Source organism: Somniosus microcephalus, chromosome 29 (genome assembly GCF_052327205.1).
Source record: "Somniosus microcephalus isolate GS21.2 chromosome 29, FLI_Smic_1.0, whole genome shotgun sequence".
Lineage (NCBI taxonomy): Eukaryota > Metazoa > Chordata > Chondrichthyes > Squaliformes > Somniosidae > Somniosus > Somniosus microcephalus.
The window spans coordinates 38,489,701-38,511,254 of NC_141015.1; the positions used below are offsets into that span (position 1 = coordinate 38,489,701).

At 48.0% G+C, this 21,554-nt stretch overlaps 1 protein-coding gene across 1 annotated transcript in view; it reads left to right on the forward strand.

The window, feature by feature from the left end:
* Window positions 1-19,758, forward strand: part of dnajb12a (DnaJ heat shock protein family (Hsp40) member B12a) — a 37,731-nt gene extending 17,973 nt beyond the window's left edge. Inside the window, exons 4-9 of the mRNA XM_085970645.1 lie at window positions 1,716-1,901; window positions 5,281-5,357; window positions 9,485-9,594; window positions 11,229-11,401; window positions 18,549-18,704; window positions 19,341-19,758. Coding sequence (XP_085826771.1) covers window positions 1,716-1,901; window positions 5,281-5,357; window positions 9,485-9,594; window positions 11,229-11,401; window positions 18,549-18,670 — 668 coding nt within the window. The 3' untranslated portion in view covers window positions 18,671-18,704; window positions 19,341-19,758. The remainder of the gene's footprint in view (window positions 1-1,715; window positions 1,902-5,280; window positions 5,358-9,484; window positions 9,595-11,228; window positions 11,402-18,548; window positions 18,705-19,340) is intronic.
* Window positions 19,759-21,554: the final 1,796 nt, after the last annotated feature.

Sequence of the window (21,554 nt, forward strand, 5' to 3'; positions counted from 1 at the left end):
TTCTAATCTTGCAGGATTATTTCACTTCAGCTCATCCCTAAAACAAATTCTCGTTGCGACTGTTGGGAAGATAGGAATTGCTAGATGAAGAAAGACCAAGGTCCAACTAGTTCGCCTTCTACCATCCTGGTAGTTGCGTGATACGATACTTGACTTGTTGACTAATCACAGCAATCAATCTCGTATCAATGAGTCTACAACAGACCCAGACATGAGGTGAGGAGAACCCCCAGTGGTGGAGAGCTTTGGGAACCAGAGGTCCAAAGTCACCTGTTCCTCCCGAGCACGCTGCACTCACCACATATCATGTCTCGACTTACTCAACCCAGGTGAGGGTGGAGCCCAGGATCTACAGAACTTTCCTCCATCTCTGAGGAAATGTCTCAAAGACCATGAATTATAAATTTATTTTTGAATGTGATGCAATGCTAGTTATTGACAGCTGCTCGACCTCATTAAAACTGAAGTTGAAACCAATTAAATGCCTTCCCTGAGGGAGATTACTCGCTTCCATTACAAAATGTCGAAAGCAAGCAAGTACCGTTAATCTGTCCCCCAGTTTTTAGGATTTAACACTAATTGAAAAATATCCCATTTCCGATACACTAATCACTGACATATGGCTATTTAAATTGTTTTATTCCCTGCCCATTAGGTGTTTCCTAACTGACACTTAACCCGAGAATTTCAAAACCTTGTTCCACAGAATGTGTGAAACATCACAAAAGAGAAATGGACAAACACATGACCAATTCCCAGCCTTCACCACTGATAGTAAATGAGCCAGTGGCATTTTCTGAGCAAAGCCCAGTCGCGAGGAGTCCTTATGTATTTCCTTCCCTATGGGAGAAATGCTTGGTATTGTTGCAGCTCCTCCTCTGATGCAACAGCAGTGGCAGTAATCAGGAGCTGGCTGTGTGGGGAATCACACATGCAGACCGGCATCCTATAAGTCTATGGCTTAATGCTTTGGAGTGAAGGCAAGATGTTAATCTGCTCCCAGTGCTTTGACTCACTTGAGAAACCATTGGATGCTGTGATGGGGGATGGCAGGCTCTTTCTGGCTTGATGAGCCAGGATGGGCTGAAAACCTTTTCTCATCCATTTCTCTTTTGTGATGTTTCACACATTCTGGAACAAGGTTTTGAAATTCTCGGGTTAAGTGTCAAGGTTGGAGGAGGAGGTTACAAGAAGAGAGTGACTTGGGCAGCATTGTCCCATATTTCTTCCATCACTCAAAGTATGACGCAAAATCTGTTTGACCTTATAAGAACATAAGAATTAGGAGCCAGGAGTAGGCTGTACGGCCACTCGAGCCTGCTCCGCCATTCAATAAGATCATAGCTGAACTTCTACATCAACCCCACGTTCCCGCCCTATTGCTGGATTCCCTTAGTGCCCAAGAATCTATCGATCTCAGTCTTGAATATACTTAACAACTGAGCCTCCACAGCCCTCTGGGGTAGAGTTGTAAGAAAGGAAATGTAATTTGAAAGCTCAATATGTATTAAATTCTGCAAAAATGTTTTCTTTGCAGGGTTGTGGGATGGTTCTGAAAATTCAGACTAAATGATAAATGAATGGGGTAGTTTTGGTTTGAGTTTGAATGGCTGTAGCTGATGCCAGGCACTGGAGGGGCAGGCTCTGGTCTGAAGGTCTGGTGTTTCTTCTTGCCCTTTCTGACGTTTGTTCGGACCTTCACCCTTTTCCTCCAGCTATTGGGAATGCGTACGCAGTGCTCAGCAATGCAGAGAAGCGGAAACAGTACGACCTGTACGGGGATGAGAAACAGGCTGCAAACCGGCACAGTCACGGTGCCTCCGACTACCACAGAGGCTTTGAGGCAGACATCTCACCCGAGGACCTCTTCAACATGTTCTTTGGTGGCGGATTCCCCTCTGGTACGTTTTGGTTGTGGTTGAGGAAATATTTCCAATAACTGCAGTGAAGGACCAGTTAACTTGTAACCGGTTAAATTGTTAACAATGTATAGGAAACTTTGGTTTATCCGGAGGTTAACTGTCCGGAATGCTCGATCCACCGGCAAAATTCAGGAGTCGGTTCAGTAAGTTTTTTTTCTTTTCGTTGCTTTTTTTTCCACCAGTCAGGCTCTGCAAGGTCTAGCTAAAGCTGTTGCTTAGCTACAGAGATGCTTGCAAGCTACGGCTGACTGTTTAGAAGCTGTTGCTAGATACGGAGCTCAAAATCTCTATGTTTTAACATTAGCGCTGGTTTGTCCGGCAGTTTTGATGGGACGGCAACAGCTCGGTCCCGTCGGTGCCGGATAGCACAAAGTTTCCTGTACCTGACTACAAGAGTGTCACATAATTTGCACCTATTGCTGACATTACTAATATTTGTTTTAGTCACTATTATAATGTCACCAGGTAAATGTATAAGTAGAGATGAGTCAATATCCATTAAGCAAGATTGGTCTACTGATAATGTCCTGCTCATTCAGGAATTGCTCTTATCATTTATTTACCTTCCGATTAATGATTGATCTCAGAGATTGTTCTTTAATCCGGGTATAAACTTGAACCTGTTTAAACAGCAAGTATTTCAGCCTTATTGCTTCCTCATTGAATTTGCAATGAAATCGCTTTGAAGCAAGCAAGCACATTTGTATATGCAAGAAATTTCAGGACAGGAGGAGGCCATTTGGCCCATCATGCTTGTGCCAGTGCTAACGCCACACTGAAGCTCTCTAATCCTGTTACTCTGCTCTTTCCCGTACCCTTTAATATTTTAGCCCTTCAAGTCTTTATCTCGTTCCTTCTTAAACGTTGTGCTTGACCTGACTTCAGTATCAAAGCCGTGCAGGACTACAAACATAGATGTCTAGCTGTACATTGTTACAGTTGGTAGAAATTTCTGAGTTGAATTCTACTTGATGGTAGGAATGTGACCTTTTTAAAGATGGGTAATAGATTTAAAACAGTTTGTTTCGAAGGGTGAAAGATACAAACTGAACTTTGCACCTAAAACTTCCACGTTTAAAAATTATTTACAGGAAACTCTTTTTTATCCGGCACCGACGGGACCGGCGTGGTGCCGGTTTATCAAAAAGTCCAGATTACAGAGAGGTATAGTAAAAGGTACGAGAGCCCCGTACACAGCAACATATCCAGGCGTCCCTGTTGCTTAGCAACAGGTGCAGGAACCCCGGCCACAAGATCCAGGCGTCCCTGTTGCTTAGCAACAGGTGCAGGAACCCCGGCCACAAGATCCAGGCGTCCCTGTTGCTTAGCAACAGGTGCAGGATCCCCACCCACAAGATCCAGGCGTCCCTGTTGCTTAGCAACAGGTGCAGGAACCCCGGTTACACGGCCACAGATCCAGGAACGGCCACTAATATGAAGTAAAACTTACCTGAACCTACTCCTGAATTTTGCCGGTTAACAGAGCTTTCCGGTTATTTAGGTGCCGGTAAATCGAGAGTTTCCTGTACTTATTTTGCCAGCAGTTTTAACTTTAGAGCCAGGCTGACTGGTTCATAGAAATTCTTCAATTGTTTATCTCATTCTGTGATTGACTGGGTTTCTGTAGCCACTTCTAGTAATGTATTCTGCATGAAAAAAGTTAACCTCCCCCTTATATTTCTGTTGGTAATGCTGAGTCTGTGTCCCTTTGTTACCAACCTGAAAAGGGTTCCCTTTGTTTCACCATTGTTGCAAATTTCCACCCATCTGAACCCTGGGTCTCAGCCTGAACTAATGCAAGTTACCGCCCTCTCAAGGGAACCATGTTTGAAGTATATTTTTGAGCTATCCCAACTCAGTTGCTAGTGAGCACGAGCATTTAGCACAAACCTGCACTCAGCATTAAATTGACGGTGTCGCTTGGCGAGCCCATGGGGATGGATGGTGTGGGAAGTGGCATTGCGGTGGTTGCTTTAGTACCGAGGGAAGTTGTGATTGAGAGGTTTATGTAAAGATGCATTGTTGGCCGGGTGCACCAGATTCGTGCTATTCCTGAGCTGGGATTGCCTGGTGCAGTCCTTGGGTGGCAAAAGCAGAAAAGTGTTTCATTATCCAGCACTACCCTCCTCCACCTGGATGATCACAAAAAAATGCCCCCAAAAAATGTATACAGGTAGACTATCCTTTATCCGAAAACCTCGGGACCAGCCATGTTTCGGTTTTCGGAAAATTTCGGATTTCAGAAGGTATTTTATAAGACTGGGAAATTTGTCGGGGGTGGGGGTCGGCGGGGGTCTCGGCGGGGGGTCGGCGGGGGTGGGGGTCGACGGGGGTTCGGGGTCGGCGGGGGGTCGGGGTCGGCGGGGGGAGCGTAAGTCGTGCGTCACTCTGGTCATGTCATGTGCACGACTTACGCTGAACGAAAAAACTTTCGGTTTTTAGAGGTTTTCGGTTTTCGGAAGTTCGGATAAAGGATAGTCTACCTGTATTTACATTGCTTAATGTTCAATATTGTCCCATTGTCCTGCAAAGAAAGAGAGCATCTTGCATTTATAGAATCATAGAATAGTCCAGCACAGGAGGAGGTCATTCGGCCCATCGAGTCTGTGTCGGCTCCAGTTAGTCTCACTCCCCCGCTCTTTCCCCTTGTCCATGCAATTTTTTCTCCTTCAAGTATTTATATTTATCGAGCGCCTTATTGAATCTCCCACAAACGTCCCAAAGCACTTCACACAATGAATTACTTTTGGAGTGCAGTGACTGTTGTAACGTAAGCAAACCCTTTCCTCCTTTTTCTTTCTTTCCCTCGCATCTTTCCTTCCTCTGTCTCCTTCCCTCCTTCTTGGTAGTGGTTATGTGATTGAAAGCACGTATATTTTGGAAAACTCGTGGGGAAAGGCAATGCTCAAAAAAAGGGGCTGATGTTTTACAGAATGTAGCACTTGTTCAGGACGCACCTTCCGGGTAAGATCAAACTGCCTTGAATTTGGAGTCTTTACTATTACTGTGAGCAGCCCCTGAGGTAATATAGCGGGATCATGTTCTGTAGTGGGGCCACAATGGACAATTGAAGATTCGATAACTGCATTATTGAAAATCAAGCCATAATCCTGTGAGAGGGAGACGCTATTCAAATCATTGACCAAGCTCCAGTAAAACAGGACCCGATGCAGCAACGTTTCCTCATTCAATATCCAGATTTCTATTTTAAAGATGTAAAACAGCTACATTTTAGAACGTATAAATAAGGTTGATTTTAAATTGATTTTATAAAAGTAGAGAAGTAGCCACTCTAGTCTCATTGCACATCTCAGGAGGTTGAATGTCCTCTTCATACTGTTATTCTTTAAACCACCAGGCAATGTTCATGTATATAGTAATGGGCGAATGCGCTACACGTACCACAGACCCGAGCGACGGGACCAGCATGGTGATGTGAGTATACAGAATCGGAGAATCGTGCAGCACTGAAGAAAGCCACTCAACCCACCGTGTCTGTGCCAGCGCTCTGAAAGAGCTAAACACTCAATCCCATTCCTCTGTCCTTTCCCATAGCATTCAAAATAGATACCTTAATCACATTTTTATCCCCTTCCCTTCTAAAAGCTATCCTGTATTCTACTCCACCAGTGTTTCTGGTCGGGTATTCCATGTCCTAACAATCCTGTGTGTAAAATAAAAAAAATACTCCTTACCTCTCCCGTCGTTCTTTTGGTAATGATTTTAAATTTATGCCCATTAGTTGCCAGCTCACTGATGTGGTAATAGTTTTTTCCATATTATCCTTAACGAAACTCCTCATAATTTTGGATCATCCTATTTTCTGCAGAGTTTGTTAGCTTTCCTTGAGTGCTATATTATGGGTCATAGTTTCCATTTTTTTACAATTTGACTCAGATCCAGATGGAGATGTTCTTCTCGATAGGCATTGCACAACATACAGGAAAGACCAACTGGTCCATCAAGCCTGTTCCATCCCACATGGTGCAACCTACATGCGCCATTATACCCATTCCCCCCCCGCCCCCACTTCCATCCCCCCCACAGCCACGCAATCTCAGCTGACCCAGTGTCCACAGCCTTTTGGGGGAGACAATTCCAAATTTCCACCACCATTTGTGTGAACAAGTGCTTCCTGATTTCACGCTTGAACAGCCTAGTTCTAATTTGAAGATTGTGCACCTTGTTTTGGATTCCCCCACCGGAGGAAATAGCTTCTTGGTAGCTACCCTAACAAATCCTTTTATCATTTCAAGCACCTCAATCAGATCACCCCGCAACCTGCTAAACTCAAGGGAATACAAGCCAAGCTTATGCAACCTGTTCTAATTTAACCCTTTAAACCCTGATAGTAGCAGAAGCAAAACTTTGGAATAATTTAAGAAACAATCAGATGCTGCAGTGGGGAAATGTAGGGTCTTTCTAGACGGATGCTATATAAATGCAAGCATCCTTTCATTTTTGGTAAGTCTTGGGCCATTATGTTGTATAGAAATTGTATTTGTTTTAAATCCTTTGCTCTGCTCTGAATGCTGAACCAACACCCTTTAAACCCTGATAAATACTGTCAGAAGCAAAGACATTGGAATAATTTAAGAAAAGACTTGCATTTATATAGCACCTTTCAAGACTTCAGGACGTCCCAAAGCACTTTACAGCCAATGAAGTAATTTTGAAGTGTTGTCACTGTTGTAATGTAGGAAACGTGCAGCCAATTTGTGCACAGCAAGCTCCCACAAACAGCAATGTGATAATGACCAAATAATCTGTTTTTAGTGATGTTGATTGAAGGATAAATATTGGCCAGGACACCGGGGATAACTCCCCCTGTTCTTCTTCAAAATAGCACCACAGGATCGTTTACGTCTCATCTGAAAGATGGCACCTCCGACAATGCAGCACTCTCTCAGTACTGGCACTGGAGTCTCAACCTGGATGTTTGTGCTCAAGTCTCTAGAGTGGGGCTTGAAGCCACAAACTTCTGACTCGGATGCAAGAGTGCTACCCACTGAGCCACGGCTGGCACTGCAGTGGGGAAATGTAGGGTCTTTCTAGATGGATGCTGTATTAAATGCAAGTATCGTTCATTTTTGTTAAGTCTTGGGCCATTTTGTTTTATAGGAATTGTATTTGTTTTAAATCCTTTGCTCTGCTCTGAATGCTGAACCAAAAGTCTGGACTAATAACAGGGTTTGTAATTATATAAAGGGGGTGTAGTTGCTTTTGTCTGAAATAGTGACACTCACTTGAGCTCATTGCGAGGCTCTGTTCTCATTATGTAGGCGGTGCCACCTATGGAATCAGCACGGAGACTCTCAGGAAACTGAACATCTTTTAAAGGAGCAGGGAATAAGCAGAAATGCATTTTCCATTCTTTTCGATGTTTATTTGCTTAAAAACTGGTTTCAGAATTGTTGCTTGGGTGTTGCTTTATTTTCAGTTTTAACTGGAATCTTATGTATAGAAATCGATAGACTCCTGAGACCCAGTCTTGGCTGATTTCCTACATATTCCTCATAGTTTAACTCTTCTGGTATCATTCTGGTGAGTCTGCTCTGCTCCCCCTCCAAGGCCAATATATCATTCCTGAGGTGCGGGGCCCAGAACTGAACGCAGCGCTCCAGATGGGGTCTGACCAGCACTCTGTGGAACAGATGTTACTGGACGAATAATTCAGAGACCATGGCCCAGAAATTCATTAAGGCGCCGGCAGCTTTGCGGCCAGTTACCGCCTAAAGAGGGCTTCTGCGCCAATACAGGAGTTTGCGCTGATATTCAGCGCAGCGGTAATGGCGGCGGCAGCCGTTAGCGCTGCGCCGGCACCGATGACGTCATCGGTGTGCGCAGTGCCCCGGTTCTGTCCCGATACCGGCCCGATCCCCATATTTAGTTGCGGCCGCCTCTTCCGCAGCGGCCGCAAACAGCGACCAGAAAACGGGGCCGTACTGTAGCCTTAGTGGGGCGCTTTAAGGTGGAGGTGCGGCCGGCCGCTTTTTCGGCGGCCGCCTGCCCGCACCTCCTTCCCCGGCCTCCTCCACCACCCCCCCCCCCCCCCCCCGCGGCATTGCCGGCTGCTTTCCGCGAACCCGGCACTTCTCCGTGGTGCCGGGCTCATTTGCCGGCACTATCCAGCGGCGATCTCCCCGTGGCAGGCACCTCCCCCTTAAGATAAGGAGGAGGCCTGCAGTACCGCAGCCTGCCGCTCCGCAGCGGGTGGCGCAGCGGCGCCTAGAGCGCTGAAATTCAGTTTCAGTGCCCCAAGCGGGGGCGGGCACACCCTGGAATAGCACCCGGTTCCGACTTGGGACGCAAAAACTGAATATCTGACGGTCGCAACTGGCTCCGCGCCCAGCGCTAGCTTTTGGGCGCTAGCCAGCTGGCGGGGCCATAGTGAATTTCTAGGCCCATGAGTTCAAATCCCACCATAGCAGTTTGAGAATTTGAATTCAGTTTTAAAAAGCCGGTATCAGTAAAAGTGACCATGACATAGAAACATAGAAGATGGGAGCAGGAGTAGGCCATTCGGCCCTTCGAGCCCGTTCCGCCATTCAATGAGATCATGGCTGATCATCCAAATTCAGTACCCTGTCCCTGCCTTCTCCCCATATCCCTTGATCCCTTTAGCCTTAAGAAATATATCCAACTCTTTCTTGAATATATTTAATGAACTGGCCTCCACCGCCCTCTGTGGCAGAGAATTCCACAGGTTCACCACTCTCTGGGTGAAGAAATTCCTCTTCATTTCAGTCCTAAATGGCTTACCCCTTATCCTTAGAGTATGACCCCTGGTTCTGGACTCCCCGACCATTGGGAACATCCTTCCTGCATCTAGTCTGTCCAGGCCTGACAGAATTTTATAGGTTTCGATGAGATCCCCTCTCAATCTTCTAAACTCCAGTGAGTATAAGCCCAATCAACCCAATCTCTCCTCATACGTCATTCCTGCCATCCCAGGTATCAGCCTGGTGAATCTTCGCTGCACTCCTTCCATGGCAAGAACGTCCTTCCTCAGATAAGGCGACCAAAACTGCACACAATACTCAAGGTGCGGTCTCACCAAGGCCCTGTACAACTGCAGCAAGACATCCTTGTTCCTGTACTTGACGCTGTGTGATTGTCATAAAAACCGAACTGGTTCACTAATGTCCTATTAGGGAAGGAAATCTGCTGTCCTTACCCGGTCTGGCCGATATGTGACACCAGCCCCAACGTGGTTGACTCTCAACTACCCTCTGAAGTGGCCTAGCAAGACACTCAGTTGTATCAAGCCTGTCCAAAGCAACTAGGAATGGGCAATACATGCCAGCCTTGCCAGTGACACCCACATCTTGTGAATTAATTAAAAAACAAAACCATAATGGGTTCAAGAAGGAACTAGACAGGTTCTTGTCAACAAGTGGATTCAGGGCTATTAGAAATGCAAGGCTTAGTGGATTCAGAGCTATTAGAAGGGAATACAGTGGATAGCTGGGCTAGACAGACTTTCTGAAACTGTTACAATGCTTGACCAGTTCTTTATGACTGTGCATGATTTGATTGTAATGCTGTTTTTATTTTTGCAGGGTGGGTTGGCACTCTTTGTACAGTTAATGCCAATCCTGATCCTGGTGATTGTGTCTGTGATCAGTCAAATGATGGTGTCAAGCCCGCCCTACAGCCTGAGCCACAGGCCGTAAGTAAAGTCTTGAGTTCATCCCGTCACTGTATAAAATCCGATTCGTCGCCCATTTAAACTTCTGGCTACTCTGGAGGTGGTCACGGAGAACATCGGGTCTCTTCTTTAGCTTGAACAATCTATTAAAGCGGGCAGGTTTATGATAAAGTATCAGTTAAGCTGGAAAGAGAGTGAAAGTATTTGATCTGGCAGGTTGCAGCCCCCTTTCCAGGATGAGTTGAGTACTAGAGCTGAAGAGTAGACAGGTGGCGGTGTCCTCAAGGGCTCTATATTCTGTGGTGGTTGTGTGTCTTTTGTATGAGCATTGATTTCATGTGGTTTCACGGAGTTAGGAGTTTTTAGGGTCCATCCCATACCCTGAAAGTATGTAAGGATCTCGTCCCTTCCTCTTCCCCTTGCAAAATGTTTCAGTGAGTTTATCCTACAAGTTGCAATTATATAACGCCTTTAATTTAAAACAAAGTCCCAAGGCACTTTTTTGTTACCTATTCATGGGATGTGGGCATCACTGGCAAGGCCAGCATTCATCGCCCATCCCTAATTGCCCTTGAGAAGGTGGTGGTGAGCCGCCTTCTTGAACCGCTGCAGTCCGTGTGGTGAAGGTGCTCCCACAGTGCTGTTAGGGAGGGAGTTTGACCCAGCGACGATGAAGGAACGGCCGATATATTTCCAAGTCACTTCACAGGTAGTGGTAAGAGAAATGCATGCCAAGTCAGGAAGAGAGAAACTAGCAGAGGTGACTGAAAGCTTGGTTGAAAAGATGTGTTTTGAGGAGATTTTGAAAGGTGCAGAGTGGCGAAGGGATTTAGGAAGGAAGCTCCTGGGATCCCAGAAGGCAGCTGAAGACTCTGCCAAGTCGGGTTAGTTTGAGACTCTGGAGGCATTTGCGGACAATGCTGAAGATTTTTAAATGTAATGTGTTGGGAGGCAGGAAACTGGTGTACATTAGCGAGGGCAGTGCAGGACAGAATACAGGCGGCAGAATTTTGGGTAAGTTGGCATTTATGGAGGTTGGAAGAGCGTTGGAATAGTCAAATAAGTAGCACAAGCAACGAGCGGGAGACCAGGAGCCTGAGAGAAAGGAGCGGGAGTTGAATAGCACTCAGGAGCCCAGGATAGGTAAGAGTGAGACTAAGCTCGAGTGAGACTGGAGTAAGTGAGTGTGCTCACCAGAGTGAGCTACAGTAGCACCCACCACAATGACTCCAGTATAAGACACCTCCCCTCCCCCCACCCCTTTCAACCCCCAAACAGTGACCTAAATTTCTAGTCTTGTACACGAGTGTGTAAGGTACCAGCAGGGTGTTCCAGCAAGAAGCAGCGGGGTGAGAGTTCACACACACGATTGCCCGCACAGCTCCTTGAGTGAGGCACTGAGCGGAGACCATTGGGAAGGAGGGACCATCTGACAGAGCATCATAAACTACCTTTGCGTACCACCCTCTGTCTCAATTGAATCCCCAATGGGCCACGTGGGACACCACAGCAAGTGGAAGAGGCGAAAATTGTTTTTTTTTGTCTTCATTTGCAATGCAAAGTAGAATTACCTATGTGTGCTGTGAGCTATAAATAGCACTAATAGTTTGCCATCTGTGAGAGTTTTCTAATCTTGAGCTGGCGTTTGTTCTCAGGTCCGTTGGTCACGTTTACAGACGGACGACAGAAGTACTGAAGGTGTTGTACTTTGTGGCAGATAAATTTGCAGAAGAATATACAGGGCAGAACCTGAAGCTGGTGGAACGGAATGTAGAAGAAGATTTCATTGCGAACTTGCGGAATAACTGCTGGAAGGAAAAACAGCAGAGTGAGTATAGGCAGGGGCGATGGGTGGGCAGGGGGCAGAATGGTTTCGTACATAGAATGATGATACTGGCCAGGCTGAACTTAAAGCAGTGTGTGGTCCAGAAGATGCAGGCTAATTGTGGCTGCATAAACCAAAGTCACCGAAAGCATCTCGTGTACCCCAGTAACTCACCCTGCAACTCTTTATCTTGAAAAATCTTAATATTTTATAATAGAAGTATTTTTTAAAATTCATTCTTGGGGTATGGGAGTCACTAACAAAGCCAGCATTTATTTCCCATTCATTGTTTCTCTTGAGAAGGTGGTGGTGAGCCACCTTCTTGAACCGCTGCAGTCCGTGTGGTGAAGGTACTCCCATGGTGCTGTTAGGGAGGGAGTTCCAGGATTTTGACCCAGCGATGATGAAGGAACGACAAAGGAATGTCCAAGTCTGGCTGGTGTGTAACTTGAAGGGGAACTTGCAGGTGACGGTGTTCCCATGCGCTTGCTGCCCTTGTCCTTCTAGGTGGTAGAGGTCATGGGTGATATACCTATCAATTCGTCCAATAAAAAGCGACGAGTTAGGAACGTAACTAAAGGTTTTTATTGACTAAATAACAGAGCCCACCCTCGTGGGTGATCGGGTCCAACAAGGAGGAATACCAGCCAGTCGACTACCTTTATACCTGGGCAGGTAGGTGGAGCCATGGGCGGAGTCGGAGGTGGTCAGCCCAGGTATAACAGCGCGACAAGAGGCGACCTCGTATCGTGATACAACAGTGATAACGGTGATAACAATACAACAGTGATAACTATAGTGTAACGATAAAAGTGGTTTACCACATTCACCCCTTGTTTAGATTTGAGTCCGGCGGGGTGAAGTGTACTACCAGTTCTGGTATGTCAGTCTGTCCGGAGGCCTTGTAAGCCTCTCCGATCGTCGCAGCGGCGGTGCTGCATTATCCGGTGTTAGTGCTGGTGTCTGCGTGGTCGGCGAAGGCTCGTGGGGTTCCGGCATGCCGTCTACCTGGGCTGGAATTGGGGGGGTGGTGGGGGGGGGTAAAGGTGGTGTCTCCGGAGTGCCCGAGGGTGCGAGGTCTCGTAAGGAGACAGTGTCCTCCCGCCCGTCTGGGTAAGCCACGTAGGCGTACTGGGGGTTGGCGTGCAGGAGGTTCACCCTCTCGACCAGGGGGTCTGTTTTATGGGCCCTCACGTGCTTTCGCAGCAAGACGGGCCCCGGAGAGGTCAGCCAGGTTGGTAGAGTGGTTCCCGTAGTCGACTTCCTGGGGAAAACAAACATTCGTTCATGGGGGGTGGCGTTAACGGCAGTGCAAAGTAGTGACCGGATGGAGTGCAGCGCTGTCGGGAGGACTTCCTGCCAGCGGGAGGTTGGGAGGCCCTTAGACTTTAAGGCTAAGAGGACGGCCTTCCATACCGTCGCGTTCTCTCTTTCCACCTGGCCGTTCCCTCGGGGGTTGTAGCTGGTGGTCCTACTTGCTGCAATACCTCTCGCTAGTAGGAACTGACGGAGTTCCTCGCTCATGAAAGAGGAGCCCCGGTCACTATGTATATAGTTTGGGAACCCGAACAAGGCGAAGAGGTCGTTCAGGCATTTAATGGCCGTGGTACTGGTCATGTCTGGGCAGGGGAAGGCAAAGGGGAAACGGGAGTACTCATCAACAATGTTGAGGAAGTACACGTTACGGTCAGAGGACGGGAGGGGCCCCTTAAAGTCGATGCTCAGGCGCTCGAAGGGGCAGGTGGCCTTGATCAGGCTTGCTCTGTCCGGCCTAAAGAAGTGCGGTTTGCACTCGGCACAGGTCTGGCAGTTCCTGGTTATGGTCCTGACCTCCTCGATGGAGTAGGGCAGGTTGCGGGCCTTAATGAAGTGGTAAAGTCTGGTGACCCCGGGGTGGCAGAGGTCGTTGTGGAGGGTCTGAAGTCTATCACTTTGCGCGCTGGCGCATGTAATTCGTGACAGAGCATCGGGGGGTTCGTTCAGCTTACCTGGCCGGTACCAGATATCATAATCGTAGGTGGAGAGCTCGATTCTCCACCTCAAGATCTTGTCATTCTTGATTTTGCCCCTCAGCTTGTTATTAAACATAAAAGCGACCGAACGTTGGTCGGTAAGGAGGGTAAATCGTTTGCCTGCCAGGTAGTGCCTCCAGCGTCGTACCGCCTCCACAATCGCCTGGGCCTCCTTCTCGACCGACGAGTGTCGGATCTCAGGGCCCTGTAGGGTCCTTGAGAAGAAGGCCACCGGTCTCCCCTCCTGGTTAAGGGTGGCGGCTAGGGCGAAGTCGGATGCATCGCTCTCGACTTGGAAGGGGATGGACTCATCCACTGCGTGCATAGTGGCCTTGGCAATGTCTCCCTTAATGAGGGAGAAGGCTGCGCATGCTTCCTCCGTAAGGGGGAAGGATGTGGACTTCATGAGGGGTCTGGCTTTGTCCGCATAATTGGGCACCCATTGGGCATAGTAGGCGAAGAGCCCCAGGGTTCTCTTAAGTGCCTTAGGGCAGTGGGGGAGGGGTAGCTCCATGAGGGGGCGCATTCTTTCGGGGTCGGGGCCGATGAGTCCGTTCTCTACTACACAGCCAAGGATGGCAAGGCGCGAGGTGTTAAACACACATTTCTCCTTATTGTAGGTGAGGTTCAGCCGTTGGGCTGTACGGAGGAATTTCTCCAGATTCACGTTGCGGCCGCAGATGGTGACGTTATCTAGGTAGGGGAATGTGGCCTGCAGTCCGTTCTGGTCAACCATCCGGTCCATCTCCCTTTGGAAGACCGAGACCCCGTTGGTGACACCGAAGGGGACCCTAAGGAAGTGGTATAGGCGCCCATTCGCCTCGAAGGCGGTGTACTGGCGGTCCTCGGGGTGGATAGGGAGTTGGTGGTAGGCCGACTTAAGGTCGATGGTCGAGAATACGCGGTATTGTGCAATCTGATTGACCATGTCAGATATGCGGGGAAGGGGGTATGCGTCCAGCTGGGTGTATCTGTTTATGGTCTGGCTGTAGTCGATGACCAGGCGATTTTTATCGCCGGTCTTAACGACCACGACCTGGGCACGCCAGGGGCTGTTGCTCCCCTCGATGATGCCCTCCTTCAGGAGACGCTGCACCTCAGAGCTAATGAAAGCTCTGTCCCCAGCGCTGTACCGCCTGCTCTTGGTAGCGACGGGTTTGCAGTCGGGGGTGAGGTTAGCGAACAGGGAAGGTGGCGGCACCTTGAGGGTGGATAGGCTGCAGGTGTTACGCGGTGGGCGGTTTAACCTTCGCTGGTTGTCGACTGTGAGTGGGGGGAGGGGTCCACCGTATGCTAGGGTTACACTTTGGAGGTGGGATTGGAAGTCCAGCCCTAGTAGGACGGCAGCGCAGAGCTGGGGGAGGACGAGGAGTTTAAAGTTTTTATACTCTACCCTTAACCAACAAGGTCACAGCACAGTAGCCGCTAATGTCCGTGGCGTGGGACCTCGATGCCATCGAGATTCGGTTGCGCGTTGGCAGGACAGGGAGGGAGTAGTGGCTCACCGTGTCTGGGTGGATGAAGCTCTCCGTGCTTCCGCTGTCGAACAGGCAGGTCGTGGCGTGGCCGTTTACTTTGATGTCCATCATCGACTTGGACAGGTGGTGTGGGCGGGCTTGATCCAGAGTGACGGAGGCTAGTGTGTAGGTAAGCGAGTCGTTGTCGTCTGCGGGCGAGGCGGTCGTCGGGTCCGGGGGCCCGGTGGCAGTCGGGCGTGGTGGGTAAAATGGCGTCTCCCACGAGGTAGGACAAAATGGCGGAGAAGATGGCTGCCCCCATAACTCACATGAGGCACTATTGGGGTCGGTTGCCTTGATCAAAGATGGCCGCCCCCATGACTCACGTGTGGGGATACTGGCCTCAGTTGCCGTGAAAGAAGATGGCCGCCCCCACAGTTCGCATGAGGCACTGCTGGCCTCTGAAGATCCGCTCCTGCAGGCCTTAGAGAAGTGGCCTTTCTTCCTGCAGGTTGCGCAGGTAGAGTTCCTGGCTGGGCAGCGCGACCTCGGGTGCTTCTCCTGGCCGCAAAAGAAGCAGCCGGCGGCCCGATCGCGGGTGCCCGATGTCGGAGCCGGTACCGGGGGTGGCGGGCCCGGTCGGGTCCGGGACGCCGACGCTGAGGTAGGTCCCGGGGGCGGCGCTGCGAAGGGTATTGCGGTAGGGGTCGGGCCCGAGTCCCAGGGTCGCGAGCAGTACCTGGAAAACGCCTCCTGGTCCTGATGGGCCACCTCCAGGGAGAGAGCGAGGGCTTCAGCTTTGTCCAGGTCGAGGTCTTTAGCTTCAAGCAGTCTTTGCCGTGAGTAGTCGGACCGTAGGCCTTTCACAAAGGCATCGCGGATATTATCTTCCGTATTTTCAACAGCCGTCACCGCTTTAAAGTCACAGTTCCTGCCGAGTGCTCTTAGCGCCCGTAAAAATTCAGCTACAGACTCTCCTGGCTGTTGCGGGCGGGATCTTAGGAGGTGCCTGGTGTACATGTAATTTACCGGGCTGCGGTACTGTTGTTTCAGTAGGTTGATAGCGGCCTCGTACGTAGTCGTGTCCTGGATGAGTGCGTATACTCTCGGGCTCGCTTGGGCGTTCAGAAGTCTTAGTTTGGATCTCTGCGGGGCGCCGGATTCTTCCAGGTAGGATTCGAAGCAGTCCAGCCAGTGTTTGAAGTTGAGGGCTGCGTTTGCTGCCTGTGGGTTTAGATCCAGGTACGGTGGTTTGAGGGCTTGCAGCCAAGCCGGCTGGTGTGGCTGTGCTTCTGGGAGGGCTTCTGGCTGGCCAGTAGTAGACATCTTTAAAATTTAGTCAATAAAATTGATATACCTATCAATTCGTCCAATAAAAAGCGACGAGTTAGGAACGTAACTAAAGGTTTTTATTGACTAAATAACAGAGCCCACCCTCGTGGGTGATCGGGTCCAACAAGGAGGAATACCAGCCAGTCGACTACCTTTATACCTGGGCAGGTAGGTGGAGCCCAGGTATAACAGCGCGACAAGAGGCGACCTCGTATCGTGATACAACAGTGATAACGGTGATAACAATACAACAGTGATAACTATAGTGTAACGATAAAAGTGGTTTACCACAATGGGTTTGGGTTTGGGAGGTGCTGCCGAAGAAGCCTTGGCGAGTTGCTGCAGTGCATCTTGTAGATGGTGCACACTGCAGCCACGGTGCGCCGGTGGTGGAGGGAGTGAATGTTTAAGATGGTGAATGGGGCGCCGATCAAGCGGGCTGCTTTGTCCTGGATGGTGTCGAGCTTCGTGTGTGTTGTTGGAGCCATCGCACTCATTACAGATACAAAACAATTTTTAAATGCTGGTTGCTTCTGAACTGCAACCTGAAATTGACAAACATTTGAATCTTTCCAGTTTTGAAGAAGGGTTTCAACCCGAAACGTCAACTCAAATTTCTCTCCACGGATGTTGCCTGACCTGCTGAGTTTTTCCAGCATTCTCTGTTGTTATTTTGAATCTTCTAAGTTTACCTAACAATTAAAGTCTGATTTAACTGAGCTTACTTAACAATAGTGAGACTGTGTAGCCTTAAAAGAGCTCAGACCCATAGCAAAATAACACCTGATGCATTAAAGAAATAAAGAATGTGCATTTATTCATCACCTCAGGACATCCCAAAACACCACAGCCAATTATGTATTTTTCAAGTGTAATTGCTGTTGTTATAGGGAAACGCAGCAGTAAATTTGCAGACAGCAAACATCAATGAGATAAATGACCAGATAATCTGTTTTAGTGATATTTGACAGATAAACAATGGCCAGTACACCAGGGAGAATTCCCCTGCTCTTCGAATAGTGCCACAGGATTTTTTTACATCCACCTGAGAGCAGACGGGGTCTCGGTTTAACATCTCATCCAAAAGACGGCACTTCTGACAGTGCAGCGCTCCCTCAGCACTGCACTGGAGTGTCAGATGAGATTTTGTGCTCAAGTTTGTGGAGTGAGGCTTGAACCCATGACCTGACTCAGGTGAGAGTGCTACCCGCTGAGCCAAGGCTGACACCTGATTACATGGTCTAACACTTACTAAAACGGCACTAGTGTATATAGAGAATATGTTGGAGATGATTTATGAAAAATGAGAAGGATGATTTAACAGCATGTACTCAGTTTATATTTTTAAAATTTTTGCAAAACTAGGACAATTATTTTCCTGAGTTTGATTATATTTCTCATGGGATACTTTTGCGGATTTAGATTGGTTCCTTACAGGGCAGGGTGATGAGGAAATCAGCCCACAAACACAATTTCTATGGCATGTTGTGAGGCTCCAAGTCCTGTGTGTTCATTTAATCCTGTTCTGTGATTATTCTGCAAATTACCATAATCACGTACCTTCATGAAAATAGAGTGGGACGTACAGTGGGTCGCAATGGTAGTGCGAGGTGTTGTGTCTTTGATCTGCCATTTGCTGTGGGGAGATGCTGAGCAGAATTCACAAGCCTGCTGATAGGCAACCGGGGTCACTCTCGTGCACCTCCCTTCAGCTCCTTTTAAGTGGATGGTTGACAGATGCCAGACCAAGTTATACTCTTTGGGGATCAGCGGAGGGAGCGGGGAGAAGGATGCAGGGAGCTCTAAGACGGGTATCACTTTGGCTCGGTTGGTAGGACCTATCACTTCTGGGTCAGAACATTGTAGGTTCAAGCCACATCAAGCACACTCCAGTGGTTGGGACTGCAGAATTGTGGCACGTGCCATACTTCAGTTGAGATGTTAAATGGAGGTTACTTCTACCCGTTCTGGTGATTCAGGTGGATGTTAAAGGTTCGCTGCCATTATTTGAAGAGAACAAAGTTATTCCAGAGCTTTGACTAATGTTCCTCCCTTAATCAATATCACCAAAAACAGACTAAATGGTCATTCACTGCTTTAATATTTGTGGGATGTTACTACATGCAAAATGGCTATTATGTTTGCCCACATAAGCCACGGTACATCAAAATATTTAATTGTAGCGCTTTAAGATGTTGTAAAGCATGATATATGAGTGCAAGTATTTATTCTGCTCTGCCACAGTTGTTGATAATGAACAGTCTGTGTTGGCAGAGGTGCAAAATCACAATGGGTGTTTGTGGTACAAAATTGCATCTGCTCTCTAACGTTTTAATTCTGTCTCTACAGAAGAGGGGTTGTTGTACCGTGCCCGCTATTTTGGAGATGTAGATCTCTACCAGAGAGCCCAGAAAATGAGCACACCGAGCTGTACCAGGCTATCGGAGGTTCAGGCTTCCCTGCATGGTTAGAACCGAGTCTGCCACTTTAATAACCAGAGATCAGGTACGTCCTGTAGACACCAACATTCATTCACTCACTGTCATTTCTTTTGGTCAATTGGGTGTGCGGCGGATACAGAAACTCATTTGCACATCAAAGAGCCTCCAAACCAAGCTCCCGAGATTATACAGATCGTTTCGGTTTGCCCGATAAGGAGTCTGCACTCTCCCTGTAGAAACACACGCCCCACAGCTAAATCCAGAGAATTTAGACAGTTTGGCAAGGACCGAGGCTGCATAGACATCCAGCTGTGCGCAGAGGGTTTTAGGGAGGTAATTCCAGAGCTTAGGGCCTTGGCAGCTGAAGGCACGGCCACCAATAGTTGAGCGATTTAAATCGCTGTGTAATTAACCAGCTACGGTTTGGTTGCACTCTTGCCTCTGAATAAATACAGTAAAGCACTTTGGTATTAATCATATTCTCTTTGCCAGCTCTGTGATTTTAGATCACAGCTCGGGAATATTGTAACTGTTGATAGAATAAGGGAGAGCTACCTTCAACAAAGACATTGAGGGATCAACTGAGACTTTGATTTTTGTAAAGGATATATTTAACCTGTTTATGTCAGACAATTTCCGTTACTCTTTCAAATTATTTGTTTATTCCTCCTGTTTCACTTTGTCCTCTCACTCGATATAGCGATGGAGACGATTACTAAAAAAATACCCTTGAAATTTGTCTTAAGACTGGATTTTGATTAGCCAGCAGCACTGCTGAAAACACTCACAGCCTATGAGCACTCCCCCACCACTGGACTTTTTTCATGAACTGGAGCAAGAGGCCCAAGGCCTCCTGGACACCGCCCTGCCATGCAGACTGCGAAATACTCGACTTGGTAGGAGACTGGGACATCGGAAAGCAGGAGAGACATGACGACGCATGAACCAAGTTTGTACATGTGCACTAGTCACTTCTAATGGAGCGAACAACAAATGTGTTGAATTAATGATTTGGAAATTATTTATAGTTGTATATACATTGTACTTTATGCAGGGGCTGAAATCAGTTGTAACTTATTTTGCTCTTCTATAGAAATAAACCTGTACTGTGACAAATACCCATGTCTCTGCATTCAGTTGCTCACATCGGTCACCGATTTGGAAACCATATGGGAAACTTCTTGGAGCACCATGTTGTCTGGCTCAGAGTACATTACATAGGAGCAGGAAGCCATACAGCCACTCGAGCCTCATGAGATCACGGCTGATCTGCATCAACAGTAAAACCACCCCATAAAATTAACAGTAAACATTAGGGGGGGAAAGTGACAAGGCAGACCGGGCCCCGATTTAATGTCTCTTTCGAGAGATGGCATTTCTGACAGTGCAGCACCCCCTCAGTAATGTACAGGAAACTCGTTTAAACGGCACCTAAATATCCAGAATTCTCTATTAACCGGCAAAATTCATACTCCGAAAACACCTCAATAACCGGCAATGTTGCCGAGTCCGAGTCTCCCGTGGTGGCCGAGTTAGTCAGTGGGGGTAGTTCTCCAAACTACCACTACTCGGCTTCTTGGCGCTGTCGGAAGTCGGAAGACCTCAATAACAGGAGTCTGACTCTTTGTTTGTTAAAAATAGCCTCGGTAGATAACCCTCTCCGTCATCCGGAATTTTTAATCAACCGGCAACACGCCGGTCCCGGATACCAGAGAGTTTCCTGTACTAGGGTGTCAGCCCAGACTATGTGCTCAAGTCAGAGTAGAACTTGGACCCACGATCTTCTGACACCAACTGAATCAAGCTGATAAAGCCTCGTGCTAGCCTCAGGGTGAAATATGGTGGTTAATTCCACCTTGAAGGGTGGCACAATCTTGTACATCAATGTTTCAACTCACCTATGCAGCCACAAAGAATCCTGGACGTGTGAATTAGATGGATAGTAAGAGCCCTATTTAAATAAAATTCCCCTTAATTTTTCTCTTCCTTTCCCCCGGGAAAGATATGCTGAGACCCAAGGGGGGAGCATCTTTGCTGCTTGACACTTGGCTGCATAGCATGGGACACATTACATAGAAACATAGAAGATAGGAGCAGGAGTAGGCCATTCGGCCCCTCGAGCCTGCTTCGCCATTCAATGCGATCATGGCTGATCATCCAAATTCAGTACCCTGTCCCTGCTTTCTCCCCATACCCCTTGATCCCTTTAGCCTTAAGAAATATATCCAACTCCTTCTTGAATATATTTAATGAATTGGCCTCTACTGCCTTCTGTGGTAGAGAATTCCACAGGTTCACCACTCTCTGGGTGAAGAAATTCCTCCTCATTTCTGTCCTAAATGGCTTACCCCTTAGACTGTGACCCCTGGTTCTGGACTCCCTGACCATCAGGAACATCCTTCCTGCATCTAGTCTGTCCAGTCCTGTCAGAATTTTAAAAGTTTCAATGAGATCCCCTCTCATTCTTCTAAACTCCAGCGAGTATAAGCCCAATCGACCCAATCTCTCCTCATACGTCATTCCTGCCATCCCAGGTATCAGCCTGGTGAATCTTCGCTGAACTCCTTCCATGGCAAGAACATCCTTCCTCAGATAAGGCGACCAAAACTGCACACAATACTCAAGATGTGGTCTCACCAAGGCCCTGTACAACTGCAGCAAGACATCCTTGTTCTTGTACTCGAACCCTCTTGCTACGAAGGCCAACATACCATTTGCCTTCTTAACCCCCTGCTGCACCTGCATGCTTACCTTCAGCGACTGGTGCACAAGGACACCCAGGTCTCGTTGCACTTCCCCTTCTCCCAATCTATTGCCATTCAGATAATAATCTGCCTTCCTGTTTTTGACACCATGCTTCTGCCCAATCACCCAACCTGTCCAAATCATCCTGGAGTTTCTTGGCATCTTCCTC